The sequence below is a fragment of the Beta vulgaris genome, chromosome 8, assembly GCF_026745355.1.
Source record: "Beta vulgaris subsp. vulgaris cultivar EL10 chromosome 8, EL10.2, whole genome shotgun sequence".
Lineage (NCBI taxonomy): Eukaryota > Viridiplantae > Streptophyta > Magnoliopsida > Caryophyllales > Amaranthaceae > Beta > Beta vulgaris.
This window is the reverse complement of record NC_079209.1, coordinates 744,241-762,740: the sequence shown is the minus strand read 5'-3', so window position 1 is coordinate 762,740 and position 18,500 is coordinate 744,241. Positions and strand designations below refer to the sequence as shown.

The following is an 18,500-nucleotide window of genomic DNA, read 5'->3' as shown; positions in this document are numbered from 1 at the left end:
TATGTTACTTGTATATGCCATTATTAGTCAAAAATCGTTAAGTGCATTTCTATTTTCTACTGAAGTTAATGACACATAAACAGATAAAAGTATTGGAGGCAAAGTTAGGCAGTTAAAAAAGAACAAATAAATAATTTCTATTATTAGATTGAACCCGAAATACCGAGTTGAGATATACATAAATCAATTGGAAGGCCTAAGAGCAAAACTTGATTTACTCGATGATAACGACATTTCTTCATCCTTCCCCCTCATCATCATCACCTGGATTGTGTGATAATCACAACGGGTTTTTCCTACTCTCAAAAAGTTATGATGGTGTTGAGGTTGATGTCAAGGGGGTTTAAATCTACTACTTTTCCCCCTCTTTAGAGCACAACCGCGCGCTCAGGATGGAGGAAAAAAACGGTTGAGATTGAATGGAAGAGTGTAGAACTCCTCATTTCTGCTATCTCCTTTGAATGTCCGGAATTTGACCCACCACGGCATTCCTCTGTCTTTAGCACTGTCCTTGTAGTCAAGGGTGTTGTCAAGGAGAACTGCGACCATCAGTGCCACTGCCGGTGAAGAGGAGAAGATGGTATTGAGGAAATCATTGAACTGCAATGCATTAAAAACATTAAATACAGATTAAGTCAGTATCTAGATACAGTATCTACTGGTATTAAGAACAAAATTAAACATGATTTTCTTTCCCTTTTGCTATAGAACTAATAGAAGTATAAATAGGAGTAATGTTCTTTCTCACCCATCCAGCCCTGGTGTGAGAAGGTCCATGTAAAGCACTGGCAGAGTATTCTCTGAAGTAATTCGGAATAGACAGACCAAGAAACATGGAAACTCCTATGATGAAAAGATTCCTCATTGAGTTCATATTAGTGAACTGCAAGAATGATAGCCCCACCGAACCTGAAGATACATCATCCGAACAAACGCAGAAAATTAGATTCTGAGTCTCTCTCCTGCTACCACTATATTCTCTACAAACCTTAACAACTTACCAACAAGGCCAAAGAAAACACAGTACATTGCAGCAAATATAGTAAACGGTATTGAAGCAAATAGAGCCCCGAATTTTCCTGCAAGCATTAGTCCGAAAATTGTGAGATATAATTAGTAGATCTTCGTTATGTTAGCCATATAGAGGTATGATTCCAGATAGCCTTACCTAACATTGAGAAAAAAATCATAAAACCTGCAGAAATTTGGATAACTCTGCGGCTTCCCACACGAGTGCTTCCAAGCAGGCCTATATTTTCTCTGATATTGGACAAAGTTAACATTGTTATTTTTGTCAGTATCTCAAGCCTGCATTAGCAGAAGAGCGAGCATATGCATGCAATACTCACATAGAGACAGATGAGCCACTCAATGTTCCAAAGAGTCCACTGAGTAAGATCCCAATACCCTGTCAAGAGCACTCTTTATCTCAGTAAAAGCACACACCAACAACATAACAAAGAAAAAGAAATTATACATATACATATAAACATACCTGCCAGCCTATACCGCGACTCAGAACATGAGCCGGTGGTGGAGTGGCGCTTGCTAGACGAGCTGCTGCTTTAAAAGCTCCAGTGGACTATGATAACATAAATTACATGCACTATTATTATAATCATATCCAGTCGTAAAACAGGTTCAAGTCTCTGAATCACAATTCATTCTTGAATTATGTCAACTACACATGTATGTACCTCAATGAGTGAGACTAGTACGGCAGCCATCATTCCAAATGCATGTCCAGCATCAAAAGAAGGTGCACCCCATTGTAAGGGGTATGGGATCTTTATCCTACACAAGCAAAATCAGGGATATATGGGTATGAGGAGACACGAGAAGGGAAAATGAAGATAGTTAACTAGTGTTTGGATTCCCAATAATGCCAACTTGTAAGATGTGGTAAGAGGAGCTTAGTTCCACTTCACCACTTAAGATTATTGTCATTGGCTTACCATGGTGCAGTGGAGATGAGGTTAGCTTTGTCAGTTCGGCAGTTCATCTGAGTTTTCTCAGGTCGATGTTTGTAGGCACCACTAGCCGTCAAGAGATGTGCATAAGCCCATATAACTGTAACCGATAGAAGGAGAGCAAAGCGCTCCAGCATTGGCAGTTGTCTTATCTGAAAGTGTTTCAGATACTGTACACAACAGGGGAAACGCAAGTAAAAAAGTAAGGTCTTAGTTTAGTCATAGAGAGAAAAAAGATGGTTTTGTGCAGTTTATCTTCGAGATGAATTTAAATCTACTTATCAGAACTCATTTGATTATATACTGATCAACAACTTTTACAGTATACTATATCACATCGAAAATGGCAGCGTAACAAGAGTCTCCATCATCGAACATTACACATGATGGGGCAAAAAATAGATGGTATTTTACAAAGAGTTCGATTGTAGTCAAGAATTTGATTGCATATTACTAATTAAAATTATGATATGCTTGTCTTGATTCAGGCCAAATCTGATTACTCATTGTTAAACAGTAAGTTTTTGCATGCCTTACTCTGTTTAAATATTGTCATATTGGTGTCTCATATCAAGCTTTATCAGCTTGTTAGTGGAATCCACTAATACCTTATCTGGCCATCTTCTTTAAGCACTATTAAGATCCAATAAAGATTATGACTTGGTAATAATCCTAACTTTTGACAAAAAGATAATATCCTAATCATCCAAAATGTCACATTAACATTGACAAATAAGATACCTGAGAGAAGACAACAAACAAAATGAGCATAGGAATGCCAATTTCAACACATCGTCCCACCTGAAAACCAGACAACCAAATAGTATGTGACTTTTTAACTCAGAAAAGATATGCAAAAATTACATGTTCTTTGAAATCTCAAGCAGTTTTAAGAGAAGAAGGTGATGCATATTTTAAATCTGAACATTTACAGTAAAATTTTACTGCAGAATAATGGAAGAAACATTTAGTTCAAAGCAAACAATGATTAGTCTTTAATTGAAGTTTATGACATAATTCAAAATCTTACCACAGGGAATCCCCTATCAAGCAGGCCAAAACCCACCAGTGATATCACTGGAACCATTCCCATTGGGCTGAAAAACCTGACATACCATAGATAAGCATTTGTTATAACTATTTATTAAAGTGAAACCATCGTAGATTATCCACTTGTAATAGATAATTAAAAATATTGTTAAGGATGCTGACGATTTCAGCTTGCTTGTTGGCAAATTTATTTATATATGCGATAGGGGGCTCATACCCAACTATAGTTATAAAAGCGCTCCATAGACTCATGTCACAAAGTGTAGCCTTGCTTTTGCCTAAACGGGGCCTTTGAACTTTTAGGTCTTAGCGGGTCCACTACTTACTACTTAACAAACCAAACGCCCCCTTAGCATGTTCAAGAAAGGAGAAAATAATGCCCCAAAGACTCATGTGACAAAGTCTAGTCATTTAGCCTTGTTTTCGCTTAAACGGGAGGTCTTTGAACTTTGAACGTAGGTCTTAAAGGGTCCACTACTTACTACTTAAGAAATCAAACGGTAAACCATCCTTTTCTCCTTGTAACCCTTTTCCTTTCCTCTTTACAAACCAAAAGCCCCCTTGGCATGTTCCAGAAAGGAGAAAAATCATTTCACCTTGAATATATTGTTCCCTTGAGCAAATTGTGAATTAATGGCTATTTAACCTTCAACAAAGTGTGCATCATTTTAATAAAGGATGAAGAACTAAATGAGTAAAATGACAACTGATTTAAATTGTTGACCTTGAACAAATTGCCCATAATTGGCTGTATCCAAGAATTATCTGCAGACTTGATGCCACAATTAGAGCTCCTTGAACTGCCCTCATTGTGCTATTAAACCTCTGTAAATTGACAATACACAATCAACTAGCAAAACATGAGATATTAAGTACATAATTCTAATACCTACTGCTCATCAAATGGCAAAAGTGTAAATCATTTTGTTACTTTTTGAGCTTGTGATGTACTCCCTCCGTCCTCTATTAGTTTACCCCTTTCTTTTGCACAGAGTTTTAGGAGAAATAATGTTGTGAGTCATAGAAAGAAAGAGAAACTATTATTTTATATTAAAGTTAAATGTATGTGTGATGAAAAGTTTGTGGACCCATTCCAAAAATAGCAAAAAAAGAAAGGGGTAAACTAATAAGGGGCCCGCTTAAAAGGAATACGGGTAAACTAATAGAGAACGGAGGAGGGAGTATGTTGAGAAAACTTTAACAATTGGAATTACCTTTTCCAAAAGTAACATTAAAGATAAATATCACACAATTTTTAAGGTATAAAGTTTGGAATCAAGTGTGCATATTCATAGTCAAGTAAGTGTATATTGAACAACCTACTTTACTCTCTAAGAACTTAAAGCTGATTCCTTTACTAAAAGCCAATAAGATAAGTGGGTCAAAATCAGCTTTTTTCTTTCTTCTTTTTTGTTGCATATGGTGGTACTCAACTGTACAATAAAGCTCTACAAGTTAATCTACTCCATTATGTAAAAGAGAAGATCATTGAAAGAAAACATGAATAAAAACTAACCATATGTGGATCTTCAATTCTTGTAAAAGATGAGTCATGGATGATGGAGATGATGGGGACCATATAAGCGTACGAGGCTCCAATCACTGTTGGTAGCCGTGTTCCAAATAGAGTTTGTAGTAGAGTATTAATTCCTTGGACAAAAAGCAATGTTTGCACTACTCTTGCTTTGTCACCCTACATTGCAAATTGTTTAGAACAAAAAAAACATGCCAATGCATAAGCATTAAGCACCCATGTATATCACACAACAACAAGCAACAACCACTCAATCTACGACGTGTTTATACTTTATAGTACATTTGGATGTACCATGTCATGTTATTTTTCAACATATTCAAAGACATCTCATTCGAGTGTATGATAAAAACTATAGTAACAAGAAGCAACAACCACTCAGTATAAGACGTGTTTAGAAGTAAGAAGTGAACGAGCATGCACATTGTACATTCGAGTATATGATAAAAACTATAGTCTATATAGAGGTGAGGTCTTTGAGAGGTCAAGACAAATAGGTGATTACTAATTGCTAGTGCATATATGTATGCATTATTGCATCATTATTTTTGGTTCCAAATCATAGGTCAGTTTTTTTAACTCAAACTTGGTAAAACTTTTAACCAAACTATAGGTTTTATAACTAGTGCCTTCTCTTGAACTTATCCAAACTCATCAAAACTTACAGAAACTTTGACTTATTAGACTATAGCAACATTCATTAACTGGTGTACTCTGCATGCTAGTAGCTTTACAGGGATTCGGCTCGGATCAATTATCTTTCCTAATAAATAAAAACAACTTTTTTCATGAATTTTTTAGAAATTGACAACACCAAAAAAAAGATGATAACAAATAAAAAAGAACATGATAAAGAGCTGAAAATACTCACATCAGAACCTCCCATCAAAGGAACAAGGAATGTAGGAATCATGACAGCAGTTCCTAAAGACAAGATGTAATGCTGGAAACCCAAAGCAACTGCCTCCCCTGTTTTTAACAAAATTCATTACCAAAATCAAAACAAATTCTTATATTTCTAATTAAAAATCAAAACTTTTAATTAACCCAATAAAAAAGATTACAACTTTGGAAAAATTACCCCATGAAGGATTTGAATCAATACAATACTCTAATCCCTGAAGTTGATCCATTGCTGGGTGACTTATTTCCTCTGCTTTCATAGCTTCCATAACTTATTTTCTTTCTTTACTTTCAAAATTTACGCAACAAAAAAAATTCTTTTTTTTTTCTTATTTTTTTGATGAATAATGTTTTTGCTTGTTCTACAACAATGGAAATGGGTGAGAGAGAAAATGAGAGTATATTGTAGTAACTTATGAGACTATGAGAGTCAAAGAAAATGAAAAAGGTGACAATATAAAAGAACAAAAAAAAAATGAAGGACAAAAAAGCAAAAAAATAGGAATTAAAGAAAAAAAAAAGAGAGTGAAAAAAATTTAGAAATAGTAGAGCTTTATAGTAGAGTATACTGAAGAGCAGGTGCTTCCCACTTTTCCAAATGTGAAAGGTTTCCGTTAGGTTTTGTGAAATTCCCAAATTACCCTTTAAGGAACTGCCAAAACCACCTAGTTACCGTTGCTTTTACTACTGCCTTTTTTTTTTACATTTAATACTAGTTCTGAGTTCTGAGTTAAGTACTGATACTACAGACTTAAAAAAGAGAGAAATTTAGTATTTTTTTTCTCATACAAATAATGGAAAGTTGGATTAGATTAGATTATATTAATTGCCTTAATTAGTGACCTGATTTTACTCCTCAAAAGAGTAAAGATGTGACATGGCAAAATTAAGGAGAAAGATTTGTTGCAGTTTTTGAGCTTTGCTTTGCCTGTTGTCAGAACTCAGAATCTGTGTTGAGGGTTTTGCTTATAAGTCATTATTTTAACTTTATTTTATAAGACAAAGGTAGTCAAAGTACAAATAGTTTTTAGTCAAGTTATTCACTTATTGTACTTATTTCAACGTGTGGACCGTGGGGTATGTTTGCTAGGTATGTCACCATAATCCATAGACTCCACACTACACAGATGCTTTAATATAGAGGACTAGGTTGTTGTTTTTTCCTTCCCCATAGGGTTACCGGTTAATGAGCCAAACGTGTTCGTGAACTATTCGAGTTTGGTTCAATTTAAGGGGGTTCAAGCTGAGCTGGAGTTCGGCTCACGAGCCAAGCAGACTCGGCTCAAAAACTCGTGAAAAGGCTCGAAAATTCTTTACATTAGAATTTTTATATAAAATATTTAGTGTTGTATATGTAAGGGTGTTCACCGATCCAGGACCTTTGTTTATATAATGTAAAAAGGTCAACTCATAAAGTCCGACATTGGTGGGGAAAATGAAACATAAAGTTTTTGTCGTCTATTAAATATTACTACACATACCTAACTCCAGGTATATGGAGTGACTCGAGGTCGAGTACAACAAAGCTTGTATCCGGCGGTCTCGAGCTTAAGTCAAGCCTCGAGCCAAGCCGAGCTCGTATTCAAATTTCTCGAGCTCGGGCCGAGCCAAGCTTTGCCCATTTTCGAGCCAAGCGGAACCTACCAAGGCCCGGTCTTGATTCGACTTGTTAACACCCCTATGGTTAACCATTGTAGGCTTGTATAGATAGGAGAGTCTCTTAATAATGTTTTTTCTTCTTACCAACACAAAAATCATAGACATGGAAGAACAAACCCAACATATTTATCTAAACTCGAGGTCTGATTTGGGCTAGAAAAATGAAGACTTCAAATTAATCGGAAAATCTAATATGAACCCCACCAACTCGAACTCAACCCGAATCAACAAGACTCTAAAGTAACTAGAGGTGGAATGAACGCGACCCAAAATTAACCCAGATACTAATGATGAGAGTATAAGAGAAGAAAAGGAACACAAAATTTCAATTTCTGCCTGTCTAACTGGGCACCAAGCAATTCTATTTAGCAATTGAAAAATGATGTGAATTGATAAATTATACTCCACTATGAATTAGTGTCTCTCTCTGAGGCCTCAATCTTAAGAATATCAACTGAAGCAAACATCAAATCAAATTAACTAAAGTGAGAAAAATCTTGTTATTAGATGTAATGAAAAATCCTTCACTTGAGTTCTCTATTGGCAAGGATCAATGAGCCAAAATTACACCAGTAATTAGAATCTCAGACCTATGCATACACTGGTGTAGTACGAATACATTAGATCGATACACAAGTGCATGAGAAGAGCTAACCAGCACAAGCCTGTTGGTTAAGACCACTACGCATCCCCTTCGAATTGATTCGAGGTCAACTATCAAGAGCACCAAGTGCTTTCATGTCCTCCAAGAAGGCAGTATAAGAGTCATCAATGCTTGGTGCTTTTGGTGCCGATGTGGTTCCGACCGATTCCGGTTTTGGAACAGAAGCCAGGGGATGCTGAGAGATAGTTGTGCTTGTTGACATTTTTGGTTTTGGCTTCGGACGAGCAGACTCTCTTCTAACACGTACTGATGCAGGAACCTGTGGCCACATTACGAAGTGATTAGCAGTACAACCAATCATATCAGACAAGAAGTAAGCCGGTTAGTATAAACAACACGTATTACAATTGCAAATCTTATCTGTCGGATCAAAAGCTTTTTAAGCTCAGCACTTCACAGTGCACAACTTTTTTTTTAAGGTAATTTAATTATCTTTTACATATTTAAGGTCTTCAGAAATAAGGTGTAATTGTTTAAATTAAAAGCCATAAAAAGAAGCTTCAGCAACATCACAACCCACAGTAAGCATCAGTTTCAAACAAGACATGCTATCTGCAATTAGCAACGGCATTGACGCCCTGGGGGGCGACACCACACAACATATAAAGTTCCACAAGGGGGAAGGTCATAGTCTGAGCCCAAATACATGTGAAACGAAAACTGAACATTCAAGAAGTGTGCAATTAATCACAGTAGCTTCTTTCAAAAAAATAAAAAAAATCACAGTAGCTGTAAGGATTACAAGAATAGCTGTTCACAGTTAGAAGTAAACATACCATAGCTGTGAGCTCCGGTGTGTGCTGAGCTAAAGGCCTCTTTACAACAGTGGGTGCAGCTGATTTAACATATGATGGTTTCTGTGGAACAGTTGGTCTCAGTACATTTGAGTCATCCTGTATCATCATAGGTGGCGGACCTGGAGGAAGCGGCGGTCTCATCATAGGAGGTGGTCCAGGGGGAGGACCAAAAGGTGGCCTTGGCATTAGTGGTACTAGTCCAGGGGGGGTAGGCTGTCCAGGAACTCCAGAAGGGGGTAATGGTGGCCTCATGTCTGGTGGAGGCGGTGGAGGAAATCTTGAAATACCTGGGGGTAACACATCAGGCTGTAATGTATGGATTGCCACTGGTCCTGGCATACCAGGTACTGGAGGATGCCGTGGTGGAGGAGGTGGGACCATTTTGGAAAGATCTTTGCCCACATCCTGATTATTGGCATCAGCTTCAACACCAGACTGATTGCCTGCTGATTTAGGGGGTAATCCAGGTGGTGGAGGTGGTGGAGGAAGCATATTTGGGACCTGCACCAAAAATACAGACATTCATTACCAATTGTTTCTCTTTGTTAAACCTCTTCATGAATGAAGTACTAAGCCAAAATATCAACTAAGCATTCCTAACTCCTAAGATTCATATTTCAGCCAAAATGAAAAGAAAAAAGGTACGATCATGTGACACTAAGATGACTAGATGAGGTTCAACTACAAATTGATCCTTGATGCCAAGTTTGTAAACTGAGTGTGTGTTCGCTTCACCTGAATTTTTCTGAATTGAACTTACCTGAACTTATTGGAACTTGTATTTATAACTTATTGGAACCTATATTTATAACTTATTCAAACTCATCTGAACTTATTTTTCCCGAAAAAATTAGGGTGAAGAGAAAATACAATATAGTGCCCTTAGAAGACTAGGGTGCCACAACATCAACCCTACCATTACCAATCCCCAAATAGACTGAAAGGGGGAAAGGAGAGGGGATACCATAATTTCAGGGATAATGAACGTTTGCCAAAGTCACAAATGAGAATTACCTGTATATCTTTTGGATTAGCGCCATCTGGAACTACATTTCTATTGTTATCTCTCTCATTTCCGGGAATGCCAGGAGGTGGTGGCTGTACGGTTTGTTGATGGGGAGGAGGAGGAGGAGGGCGAACTCCCATATGTTCTATAGGAGGAGGACCTGGTGGTGGTGGTGGAGGTGGAGGTGGAGGCAATGCAGATGCCAAGTTTGAACTTGAAGGGTTTGGAGGCATTGGTGGTGGAGGCGGTAGAGGCAGAGATGCAGGTAGATCACTACCATTATTAACATCAGGATCACCAGTCGACGGCAAAGGAGGTGGAGGAGGAGGCGCAGGCAACTCACCATCATCAGGCCCTGCAGAAGATGCAGCACCAGTTGACGAGGAAGCTTCTGACAAGGGAATACGAGGCCCTGCCAATATAACAGATGAAAGAAGTAACGGGCTCAGACATAAGTAATAGCACGGAGCAAGAAATATAGGTAAAAGAAGAGGGCTCTTAGAACAAGAAGAGCAAACCTATAGAAGATTTGTACATAGGAGGCTTTCCAGGGGGTGGAGCTCCAGTGGGATTCAATGTGGGATGATAATATACAGAATCCTGTATGCCACATTAACAAACCAGATATAAAATGTGAATTAATAAGATAGGTGGCAACTTTAAGTTAAAATTAGCAAGTCAAAAGTTGTTCCATCTGTCCACTTTAAATGCCTATCTAATTTCACTTCCATTGTCCATTTTCACTCCAGTAATACTTCTGAGTAAGAGAGCAACTAACAGTCTCATCCTTAAGCCACAGTTATAAATTAAACATCTCCTAAGACATTCAAAGTGGAACAGAGAGAGCATTACAAAAGCAAAACAAGATCAAGCATGGTTTACTTCAGGTATTGGGTGCTTTGCTCTCTCCTCCTCTTCGGCGGAAGTCCGTCTACGTACAGGTCCCAAATGGCTGCAGTGGATTCACCTTGTATCAGAAAAAAACCTTTAATATAGAACTGTTAATTAAGCAAAATAAAATGGTGGTAAAATACCTGAACATAACTGGTTCCTCACCCTTTTCCTTCATTTTTTCTTCATACTCCTGAAACAATAGCATAGGTCATCAAATAAACTCACATTGATCCATAAAAGCGAACAAATTCTTCCCAGAACATACTATGAAAAAGGAGCACTGATATTTTTTTAAGGTTAAAAACAGAGGTGCACTTTAGCACTTACACAACACGCAGATGTTGCAAATATTTTCAAGTACTACAACAGAGAATGGGCTAGATACCAAAACATTCAATACTAAAGAAAGAGAGGGGAAAGAGGCTGGGGAGTGGGGCCCCATGAAGAATAGGCTAGATACCAAAACATTCCAGTAAGAATAGTTCATGTTTAGTCTTTTCCAATACACACAGCATACACAGATCTCCGAAAGGAAAAAGAAACTTCTACAAGACTACTGCAAGGTAAACTAGTAAAGGGAAGGGCAAAAAAGGCAGAAAGTGAATGCACAAAATCTTCTAAATTGTCTCTTTAGGGGTATATTATAAATAAACCATAGCAGCTGATAAATACCCTTATCCATGTAACCTGTGTGACCGTGTCTATAGTTATCTTCTCTGTCTATGTTACTCTCATGCAAATTATCATCAATTTTGTCATTCTGACATTCCCTAGTTCATTTTTTCCCCTCTTGGGGTGTTAGGCAGGAACTCAGAAGACCTCCTCATGTTGACAACAGAGGCCAAATTAACCTAAAGCTAAGCCCACAACTTCAATAAAATTTGACCCACAATGACTTCAAGTCCCAGTACTGGATGGCTACTTCCACTCCTCACAAGGGAGGAGTGTGGCTTCCCATATCTGAATCAAGCGTGTAGAAAGCCAGCAGCTGCACTGTCTTTCTTTCTTCTTCTTATTTCTGATAAGAGCTGCACCGCCATCTGCATACAACATACAGTCCTTTCTTGCTTCCTTCCCTAAGCCCCCTCCGCCTCCTCCCCAAAAAAAAACAAAAAAAGAAAAAGAAAGAAAAATTAAACATACTTGATTCCCCCACTCCAGAATCCATAGGTTTTTTTTTCAAAGAAAACAGAGTCCATCAGGATAAGATGAAAATACAGCAGTGGAAGCAAAATTTTACAGCTTTAGAAAATATTGTAGGCTAAAAAACTGTTTACTATGTCATTTTCCTGCCCTGCCAAGGCAAAAACAAATACTAACAAGCACTGGGAACAAAACCGAAACTAATGGGGAAAAAAGATTGGTACCTGAAAGCTGAACACCACAGGTCAGCTAATTTGAATTCTCAATTTTGAGATGGCAAGAAATTATATTAATTTTATCTATTTCGAAAGCCATTCCCCACCCCTCCAGAAAAAAAAAAAAAAAAGGGAAGAGAATGGGGGTAAACTAAGAAAAAGCATGAGACGCATTCAAGCATAAGGTTTCGGCAGGTGCACGCCTCATGAACACAAGGAACACCCTTTTTATTTTGCATTAATTGTTTCATAAGTTTATTCCAGTTCCTGAAGGAGGGGGATTTTCGGAGTTCTCTAAAAGCAGCAAAAGGAGAGTGATGCTCAAGTTCACCTCTTGCGCGTCTCATTGACCTCTCTATGCATAGGGAAGCTAAGTGCATTTTAAACTAAAGGAATGTAACAATGTCCATCCATTCTCATGGGAAACAAACTTCACTATCCAACCATGGAAGTGTTGAGGTTCAACTACAAGCCTAGCTTCACACAAACAAAATCTCACATAGGTACATAGAATGGATATGCTATTCGGATTATCAGTTTAAACTCCTCAACCAAGTGCTAATGTCAAATAAGGCTTGTTGAATGGCAAAATGGCACTTTACACTCGTAACATATCCAATGAAACTCCCTTTTACTCTTTTATTATCATACCCAACGATACTCCCTCCATCACACGGGAAGGTCATGGATGAAATCCCAAACTGAAAGAAACACATTTGTAACACCACTCACATCAGAAAAAGATCTTCACTCTTAGTAATCTTATCAACAATTGTTAGTTGTGTATAAGGGGCATAAGTGTAAAATGGAGTAAAAACATTGGGTTAGCTAAGATAACAACCATTCCAGGACAAAGCAAAAACAAAAGAAGGAAACTGAAAGTAACAACTGGAAAAGAAAATTCTAAATATCTCCAAAATACCTAAGCTTGACCATTTAACATACATGCACCAAACTCAAATAACTAGCTGGTAAAGAATGACAATAAAAAAAGCATGCATTACCTTTCTCTTCTTCATAACTAGGTTTAAAGTGTCCTCAAGCTGCCTTTTCTTGTGCTTTCTTGCCTTGTCCAGTGCACCTTCAGCCTCTGAGAAATTCAGGGGAAAAGAATCGACAAACTAGAATAAGCTCATTTGATCATACAAACAATATAGTTCTCAATTCCATAAGGCAAGTGCACGGCATTAATACTGTGAAGACTCTGTTGCCTTCAGTGCCCGCCAGCAACCAGACACTAAGCGGGATACACTAGAGAAGCACACAATTTTTACATTCAGGGCCTCTTTACTATCCTAACCTTATCACTATCGAAACTCCCATATCAACCAGCAAATACATTAAACCTACTTTTACGCTTTAACTTTTACATGATGCTCTTCTCAGAGGAATGCATTGCAACCTGCAAGCAAAATCAGAGGTACAAAGCGGTGCCTGCATAACAGTCCATTATTCTACCTGCTCCTTACACATATATAGAATCTAGCAAAAACCATGAACTAACAATATTTTACTACAAAGCTCCCCTCCTTACGTAGGAAGGTGATAGCCGCACATATGACATGCAACCACAATCAGTGGTTTTTACTTGTTAAAAAAAAGATTTCAAAGAGAGCAAAAGCTGTGCTACTTTTGAAGAACAGAGAAATCACAAGTAAAAAAGGGTCACTAAAGATAATATCAAAATAAGAGCCATCTAGATCTGTTCAAAATCTGGCAAAGCAAATAATTTCAGCACAGAATAAACTTACTCATCGTCTCCAACTTTTGAATCTGATCTTTTATCTGATCAGGATCCTTCTTCAAGAGACCCACCTCCCTGACCTTTTTTCTCTCTTTCTTGTTCTGTCCAATCCAATGAACATACAAATATAAGATACAGACATAAAAAGGAACCACTAAGCAAATGACTTGGTTCAACGGCAAATATCAATCAGATCATGATGACTTGAACATTCTTTCCATACAAACAAATGATCAAGACAATACTCTCAACATAATACACCTAATAACCAATATAACATAGCTCGCATTATCAGCAGCTAAAAACATAAATTAAAGAGGCATTTCAAAAATCCAATATGTGACCGTTTTTCTTCATAATAAGTCCCAATTCTCTCCCTTCTAAAAAAAAACACTATCTCTAACTGCTTCTTCTACAATCATGACAAAAACAACAACCAGCACATGAACTGAGATTGTCCTCATTATCTGTGATCAATACATCAACACGCATGACTAGCGAGCTTTGCGCCTTTGCCTCAACAAGGAGTAACCAAGAACAGTAGCAAATGAGCATACAGACTAGGATAACCTAAAGCTCAGATTAACTCATTTTGTAACTAGCCAAGTTCGAACTAAATATTATAGTTTGCAATCTAAATGAACCGGAGTCGATATCGATTTAATTGGGCTAGCAGGCTCTTGAACTTCAAATAAAATACACATTTTTCAAACTTTAATGAGGTTGTCATGTAATCTTTACCCCAAAAGCGTAAAATTCACACAACATTACAAAGATAAGATTATTCATAACACGAATAGCCCAGGTTGAGCACTACTATAGAGCAAAGTCGCGCAGCATAAATATATATATTTTATTGTAATTACATTTTGAGCAAAACTTATCACGATAAGCTCGGGCTTGAACCCAAACTCTAAACTATTAATCCAGATCAAGCTTGAGCTAGCCTATGTAGCTCTATAAAACCAAGTTAACAGTTAACTAGAGGCGATCCATGTCAGAGTTCGACTTGTGGCCAACTCTAGCCTCAACACTTCAGATTCAAAATATTCTTCCAATTATTCCTTAAAACCACAACTGTAAATCACATTATTGGTCGCAGGGGCAACCTTTACCCATTGCCAATCAACAATGGTTAGCTCCAAAAGATATTATCTTCTGTATACCCACCAAGGTATTATATCTCGACTAACATCGTATGACGACCAAATTGCTACGGTTATTGAGCTTATAATCTAGGCTATGATAGCCAAAACCAATCTGTATTGCTAGCACACAAATTATCACGATCATGAACACATCCGATTCTATAACCATGACACTGATTTTATAACCATGATCATTGAGAAATCAGGACTATTTTTGTTCCATAAAATTGCTACCTCCCTCCTGCTTATTACATGTGATACTTAGAATAATGATTTTTTTTTTTTTTTTGACAGGAGAATAATGATATTTTTACCAATGGGACTAAGAATTATCTTTCTAATTTATCTTAGTTGAAGCGCTTTGACTTTTTCATAAATTTTACATCAAAAATAATCACTTTCCAAAAGTTTCAAAAAAGTCTTACTTCATTAAGTTCATCAAAGACAGGATAAGGCTCTTCATTGTGACTATAAATCATTGCCCTATCTTAGCTGAGTTTCCCACAAGTTTGTATATTGGCCTATAATTTCTTGTGTAAGATTTAGTTATCTACTCAATCTTTAGTTCAATAGCACATCGACTCTTAATAAGAGAGTACAAAATTTAATGTGATATCCACTATCGAAAAGTGACATTGTTAGTCCTACTTCCTGGCAAAGTGCTTTTCCATCTTATTACATCAGCATCAATTAACTATCAGAGTAACTATTGACATATCTTTCTAAACTAAAGCTCCACTAGCGGCATAAGGCATAGGAAACACGCAATGCTTCCCTTCTCTTTCCATATAGAAGAGTAAGACTATGGGAAAGACCAAAATTATAGACAAAGGTTAAAAAAATCCAAACACTTCTTCACTTTAACAGTTGAGCTAAAATAAGTCATGATATGAACTCAAAAATCTTACTCATGTACCAACTATAGATGCGAAAATTAATCCTCACACAATAGTTTCCTTAGTTCTCTGAATTTTAATTTGATGTAGAGTTCTAATATGAAGAGACTCTACTAATAAAAAGTCTAATTCCAAGAAAAATGGTTTCAACACGTCGAACACTAAATCGAGTGTAGAAAATTTCGGCAAACTCTTACTAACCATATAACCTCAAATTTGAAATACACATAATTAACTCATTCAATTCCCTCCAATTCACAACCAATTCCAAATTTTTTATATTACATCGAAAGGTTTTTCATTCTTTCAACATGTATAAACCCCGATTTTCGAACCAATTTCATACATCTGATACCCCTTAGCTTAAATTTAAGCGCCAACAATGTAACACATATCCATCCTTTTCATTCACACACCAGCTATTTGATACTTAATTAGCAAAAAGTAGCAAAAACAACAATTCCATTACTCCAAACAAAAATTAGCAAAACAAAATTGAATTAATTGTTTCAATTAGAAACAAAATGAAAACCCTAGAATTCGAAAAACATGAAAACACATTAAAATTGAAGCTAAATCGGAGAAAAAACTAACCCTTTTTAATTCCTTTTTGCGAAGCTCCTTGCGATAAGCGTCGGTAGGATTCATGACTTTACCTCCTTTCGTCGTTTTCACCATTTTCGCCGATTTGAGAAAAAACTCTCTTCTTTTTTTATTTTTTTCTTAAATTGAAGTTCAAATAATATGAAAATTGAAGGAAAAAAAGATAACTGAACTTCAAACTTTCTCTTACTAATTTCTCTCTCTTCTCCTTCGTCGGCGTTGAGCTAAGTTCCGATGTATGGCAGTAGAAGTTATCGCCGCAGAAATCCTTATTCTGTGTCTGCGCATAGTTTTTCCATTTTTATGTGTTTTGGGTGAAACCAAAAACATCCAATGGTATGTTTGGATATATGAGTAAGTCTTATATGCACGTGATACGTGATGCGTGGTGAGTAAGAGTGAGTGATAAGTGCTTCGGCATGTTTTCTTCGGCATAAAACAGGTAAACTGAATTGAATTGAATTAAATTGAACTAAAATAAAATAAATAGTGATATGTGAGAGTAAAAGTATTGTCCACAACTGAATTGAATTGAATTGAAGTGACCTGAATTGAACGGAACTGAATTCAATTGAATTGAATTGAACTGAACTGAAAATAAGTTGGGGAGAACATGTCATTGATAGCTTAATGGTTAGATTATTAGAGCATCTTTTTTATTTTAAAAGGTCTTGGAATCGCGATGATGTGGAGAAAATATGATAGTTTTAAAAATGTACTTTCATCATTAAAATAATGAATTTCTTTTAACGATTTAAATATTAATTACATATGGATATTTTATATTAGTTTGTGAAAAAGATTTAAAATGTATCATAAGCATCAAGGTATTTAAAATGTGTAGTTATATTATAAGGAGGAGTGATATATAGTGTTATTTTGTTGTATTTGACATTGTAAAAAATAAAAAGAAATAAAATAAATTTGGGTTTGTTGAGTTTAGGTGGTCGTCCAGTCAATTAGATTTAGATTCCTTGGTTTCAGATCACTTTGAACATTGAGTTACATTTGGCTCGAATCATTTGTGTATCAGTCACATTCATTCCCGACTTATTTAGATTCAATTTAATTTATCTTATCTTCAAGTCTAGATTGATCATTGATTCCAGTAATTCAGTTTGCGACTTTAGGTTTGAGTCAACTTTGTCAAATCTAGTACTATGCAAAGGTGACAAGCATGTCATCGGGATCGAGTTCAAATTAGATCTTTAGTGTCGTAGAATGATCAATTGAGAAAACTTGTAGTTCAGTATGGTCCATTATGGTCAATTTTGCCTTTTGGGTCTATTTACCACCTACTTGGACAATGTCGTCCCTCCCACTTTCTACACTCTGTATAATCCTTCCTCACTTTTCATCTCTTCCCCCTATCACCATTCATTATAACCACTATAACTTAGTCTTGGGGAATGGAATGGGCGCAAGATAGATGACGACAACCCCGAACATGTATTATTTATTTAAATTTTACAACAAATTAGATTTCTCAACGAAAATTTTAAAACTTATCGGCACCGGTGATGTGACATCCTTCTTTTGCTGGCATGTTATCTTCTCTTCCCACTTCAGTGTGCAGTCAGGGGCACACTTTTTTGCTCGTGGTGTGGAGGAGATTAAGGTGGTGACATAGTATTTGTGGATGAGGTGTGGTGTTTTCTGCGATGGTGGTGGATGAAGGTTTTTTTTTGAAGAGGGAGGGAAAATTCAGTTTAGTTCAGGAAAATTCAATTCACTTTAATTTATTTAGTTTCTTCTCACAATTTTCATTAACTTCAGTTCATTTCCGTTCAAATAAATTAAATTAAGTTAAATTTAAGTTAAGTTAAGTTTAGTCCAGTGCAAAAGGAGAGTCGAAGTTTCAATAAAGGATGAAGGGAAGGGGGGTAAGGGGCACATTGAAAAATGCATGTAAAGTTAATGCAGTCTAGTAATATTTGAACAGTAAATATACACCCTCGTCGTTTTATGCGTCATAAAAATCAAACTCATCTATATTTGTTTGGTTTAGGTTGAGTCAACTTCAAATCGAATAAATTTCGGATGATTATTTATTATCAATTTCAATTAACATAGGAACGGTCTCAAATCATTCAAATTTACGTACAATTTGCATTTAGCTCGGTTCATGTTGATTCCGCTCAGGTGGAATTCACTTGGCGCAGTTTGCAATTCATTTGACAAACAGCAAGACTAAGGCTTTCTTCTTTTGACTGAATAAACGGAAATCCATTTCAGATCGGTTCAGTTTAGATTCAGTTAAGACACATTTATTTG

At 36.5% G+C, this 18,500-nt stretch overlaps 2 protein-coding genes across 3 annotated transcripts; both read right to left on the bottom strand.

The window, feature by feature from the left end:
* Window positions 1–112: 112 nt before the first annotated feature.
* Window positions 113–5,963, bottom strand: LOC104900500 (nucleobase-ascorbate transporter 2). The gene is made up of 14 exons (XM_010687920.4): window positions 5,636–5,963; window positions 5,426–5,523; window positions 4,537–4,713; window positions 3,745–3,845; window positions 3,001–3,076; window positions 2,712–2,771; window positions 1,956–2,140; window positions 1,698–1,794; window positions 1,496–1,582; window positions 1,350–1,408; window positions 1,169–1,260; window positions 1,002–1,079; window positions 749–909; window positions 113–600 (listed from the first exon to the last, which is right to left on the bottom strand). Exons 1-14 carry the CDS (start codon window positions 5,724–5,726, stop codon window positions 388–390), a joined length of 1,575 nt encoding a protein of 524 aa, XP_010686222.1. The 5' UTR covers window positions 5,727–5,963; the 3' UTR covers window positions 113–387.
* A 1,634-nt stretch (window positions 5,964–7,597) lies between these two features.
* Window positions 7,598–16,570, bottom strand: LOC104900499 (protein EARLY FLOWERING 5). Of its 2 annotated transcripts, XM_010687919.4 has the most exons (9): window positions 16,218–16,570; window positions 13,587–13,680; window positions 12,840–12,925; window positions 10,618–10,667; window positions 10,466–10,535; window positions 10,102–10,183; window positions 9,592–9,995; window positions 8,557–9,078; window positions 7,598–8,039 (listed from the first exon to the last, which is right to left on the bottom strand). In XM_010687919.4, the coding sequence occupies exons 1-9, from the start codon at window positions 16,299–16,301 to the stop codon at window positions 7,827–7,829; spliced, it is 1,605 nt and encodes a 534-aa protein (XP_010686221.2). In that variant the 5' UTR covers window positions 16,302–16,570; the 3' UTR covers window positions 7,598–7,826. The 2 variants fall into 2 exon arrangements, with proteins under 2 accessions (XP_010686221.2, XP_048490960.1); XM_048635003.2 differs by lacking the exons at window positions 12,840–12,925; window positions 13,587–13,680; window positions 16,218–16,570 and adding an exon at window positions 11,368–11,632.
* Between the last annotated feature and the right edge of the window lie 1,930 nt (window positions 16,571–18,500).

What these genes read in the sequence shown, in the direction of transcription:
- LOC104900500 (XM_010687920.4), bottom strand. Translation starts at nt 5,726, where the DNA reads ATGGAAGCTATGAAAGCAGAGGAAATAAGTCACCCAGCAATGGATCAA. An exon ending in AGTGGCTCATCTGTCTCTAT is followed by an intron (nt 1,261 to 1,349) that starts GTGAGTATTGCA and finishes GTCCAATATCAG; the next exon opens with AGAAAATATAGGCCTGCTTG. An exon ending in CTCACACCAGGGCTGGATGG is followed by an intron (nt 601 to 748) that starts GTGAGAAAGAAC and finishes AATGCATTGCAG; the next exon opens with TTCAATGATTTCCTCAATAC.
- LOC104900499 (XM_010687919.4), bottom strand. Translation starts at nt 16,301, where the DNA reads ATGGTGAAAACGACGAAAGGAGGTAAAGTCATGAATCCTACCGACGCT. An exon ending in GCAAAAAGGAATTAAAAAGG is followed by an intron (nt 13,681 to 16,217) that starts GTTAGTTTTTTC and finishes TGGATTGGACAG; the next exon opens with AACAAGAAAGAGAGAAAAAA. An exon ending in TCAAAAGTTGGAGACGATGA is followed by an intron (nt 12,926 to 13,586) that starts GTAAGTTTATTC and finishes TGAATTTCTCAG; the next exon opens with AGGCTGAAGGTGCACTGGAC.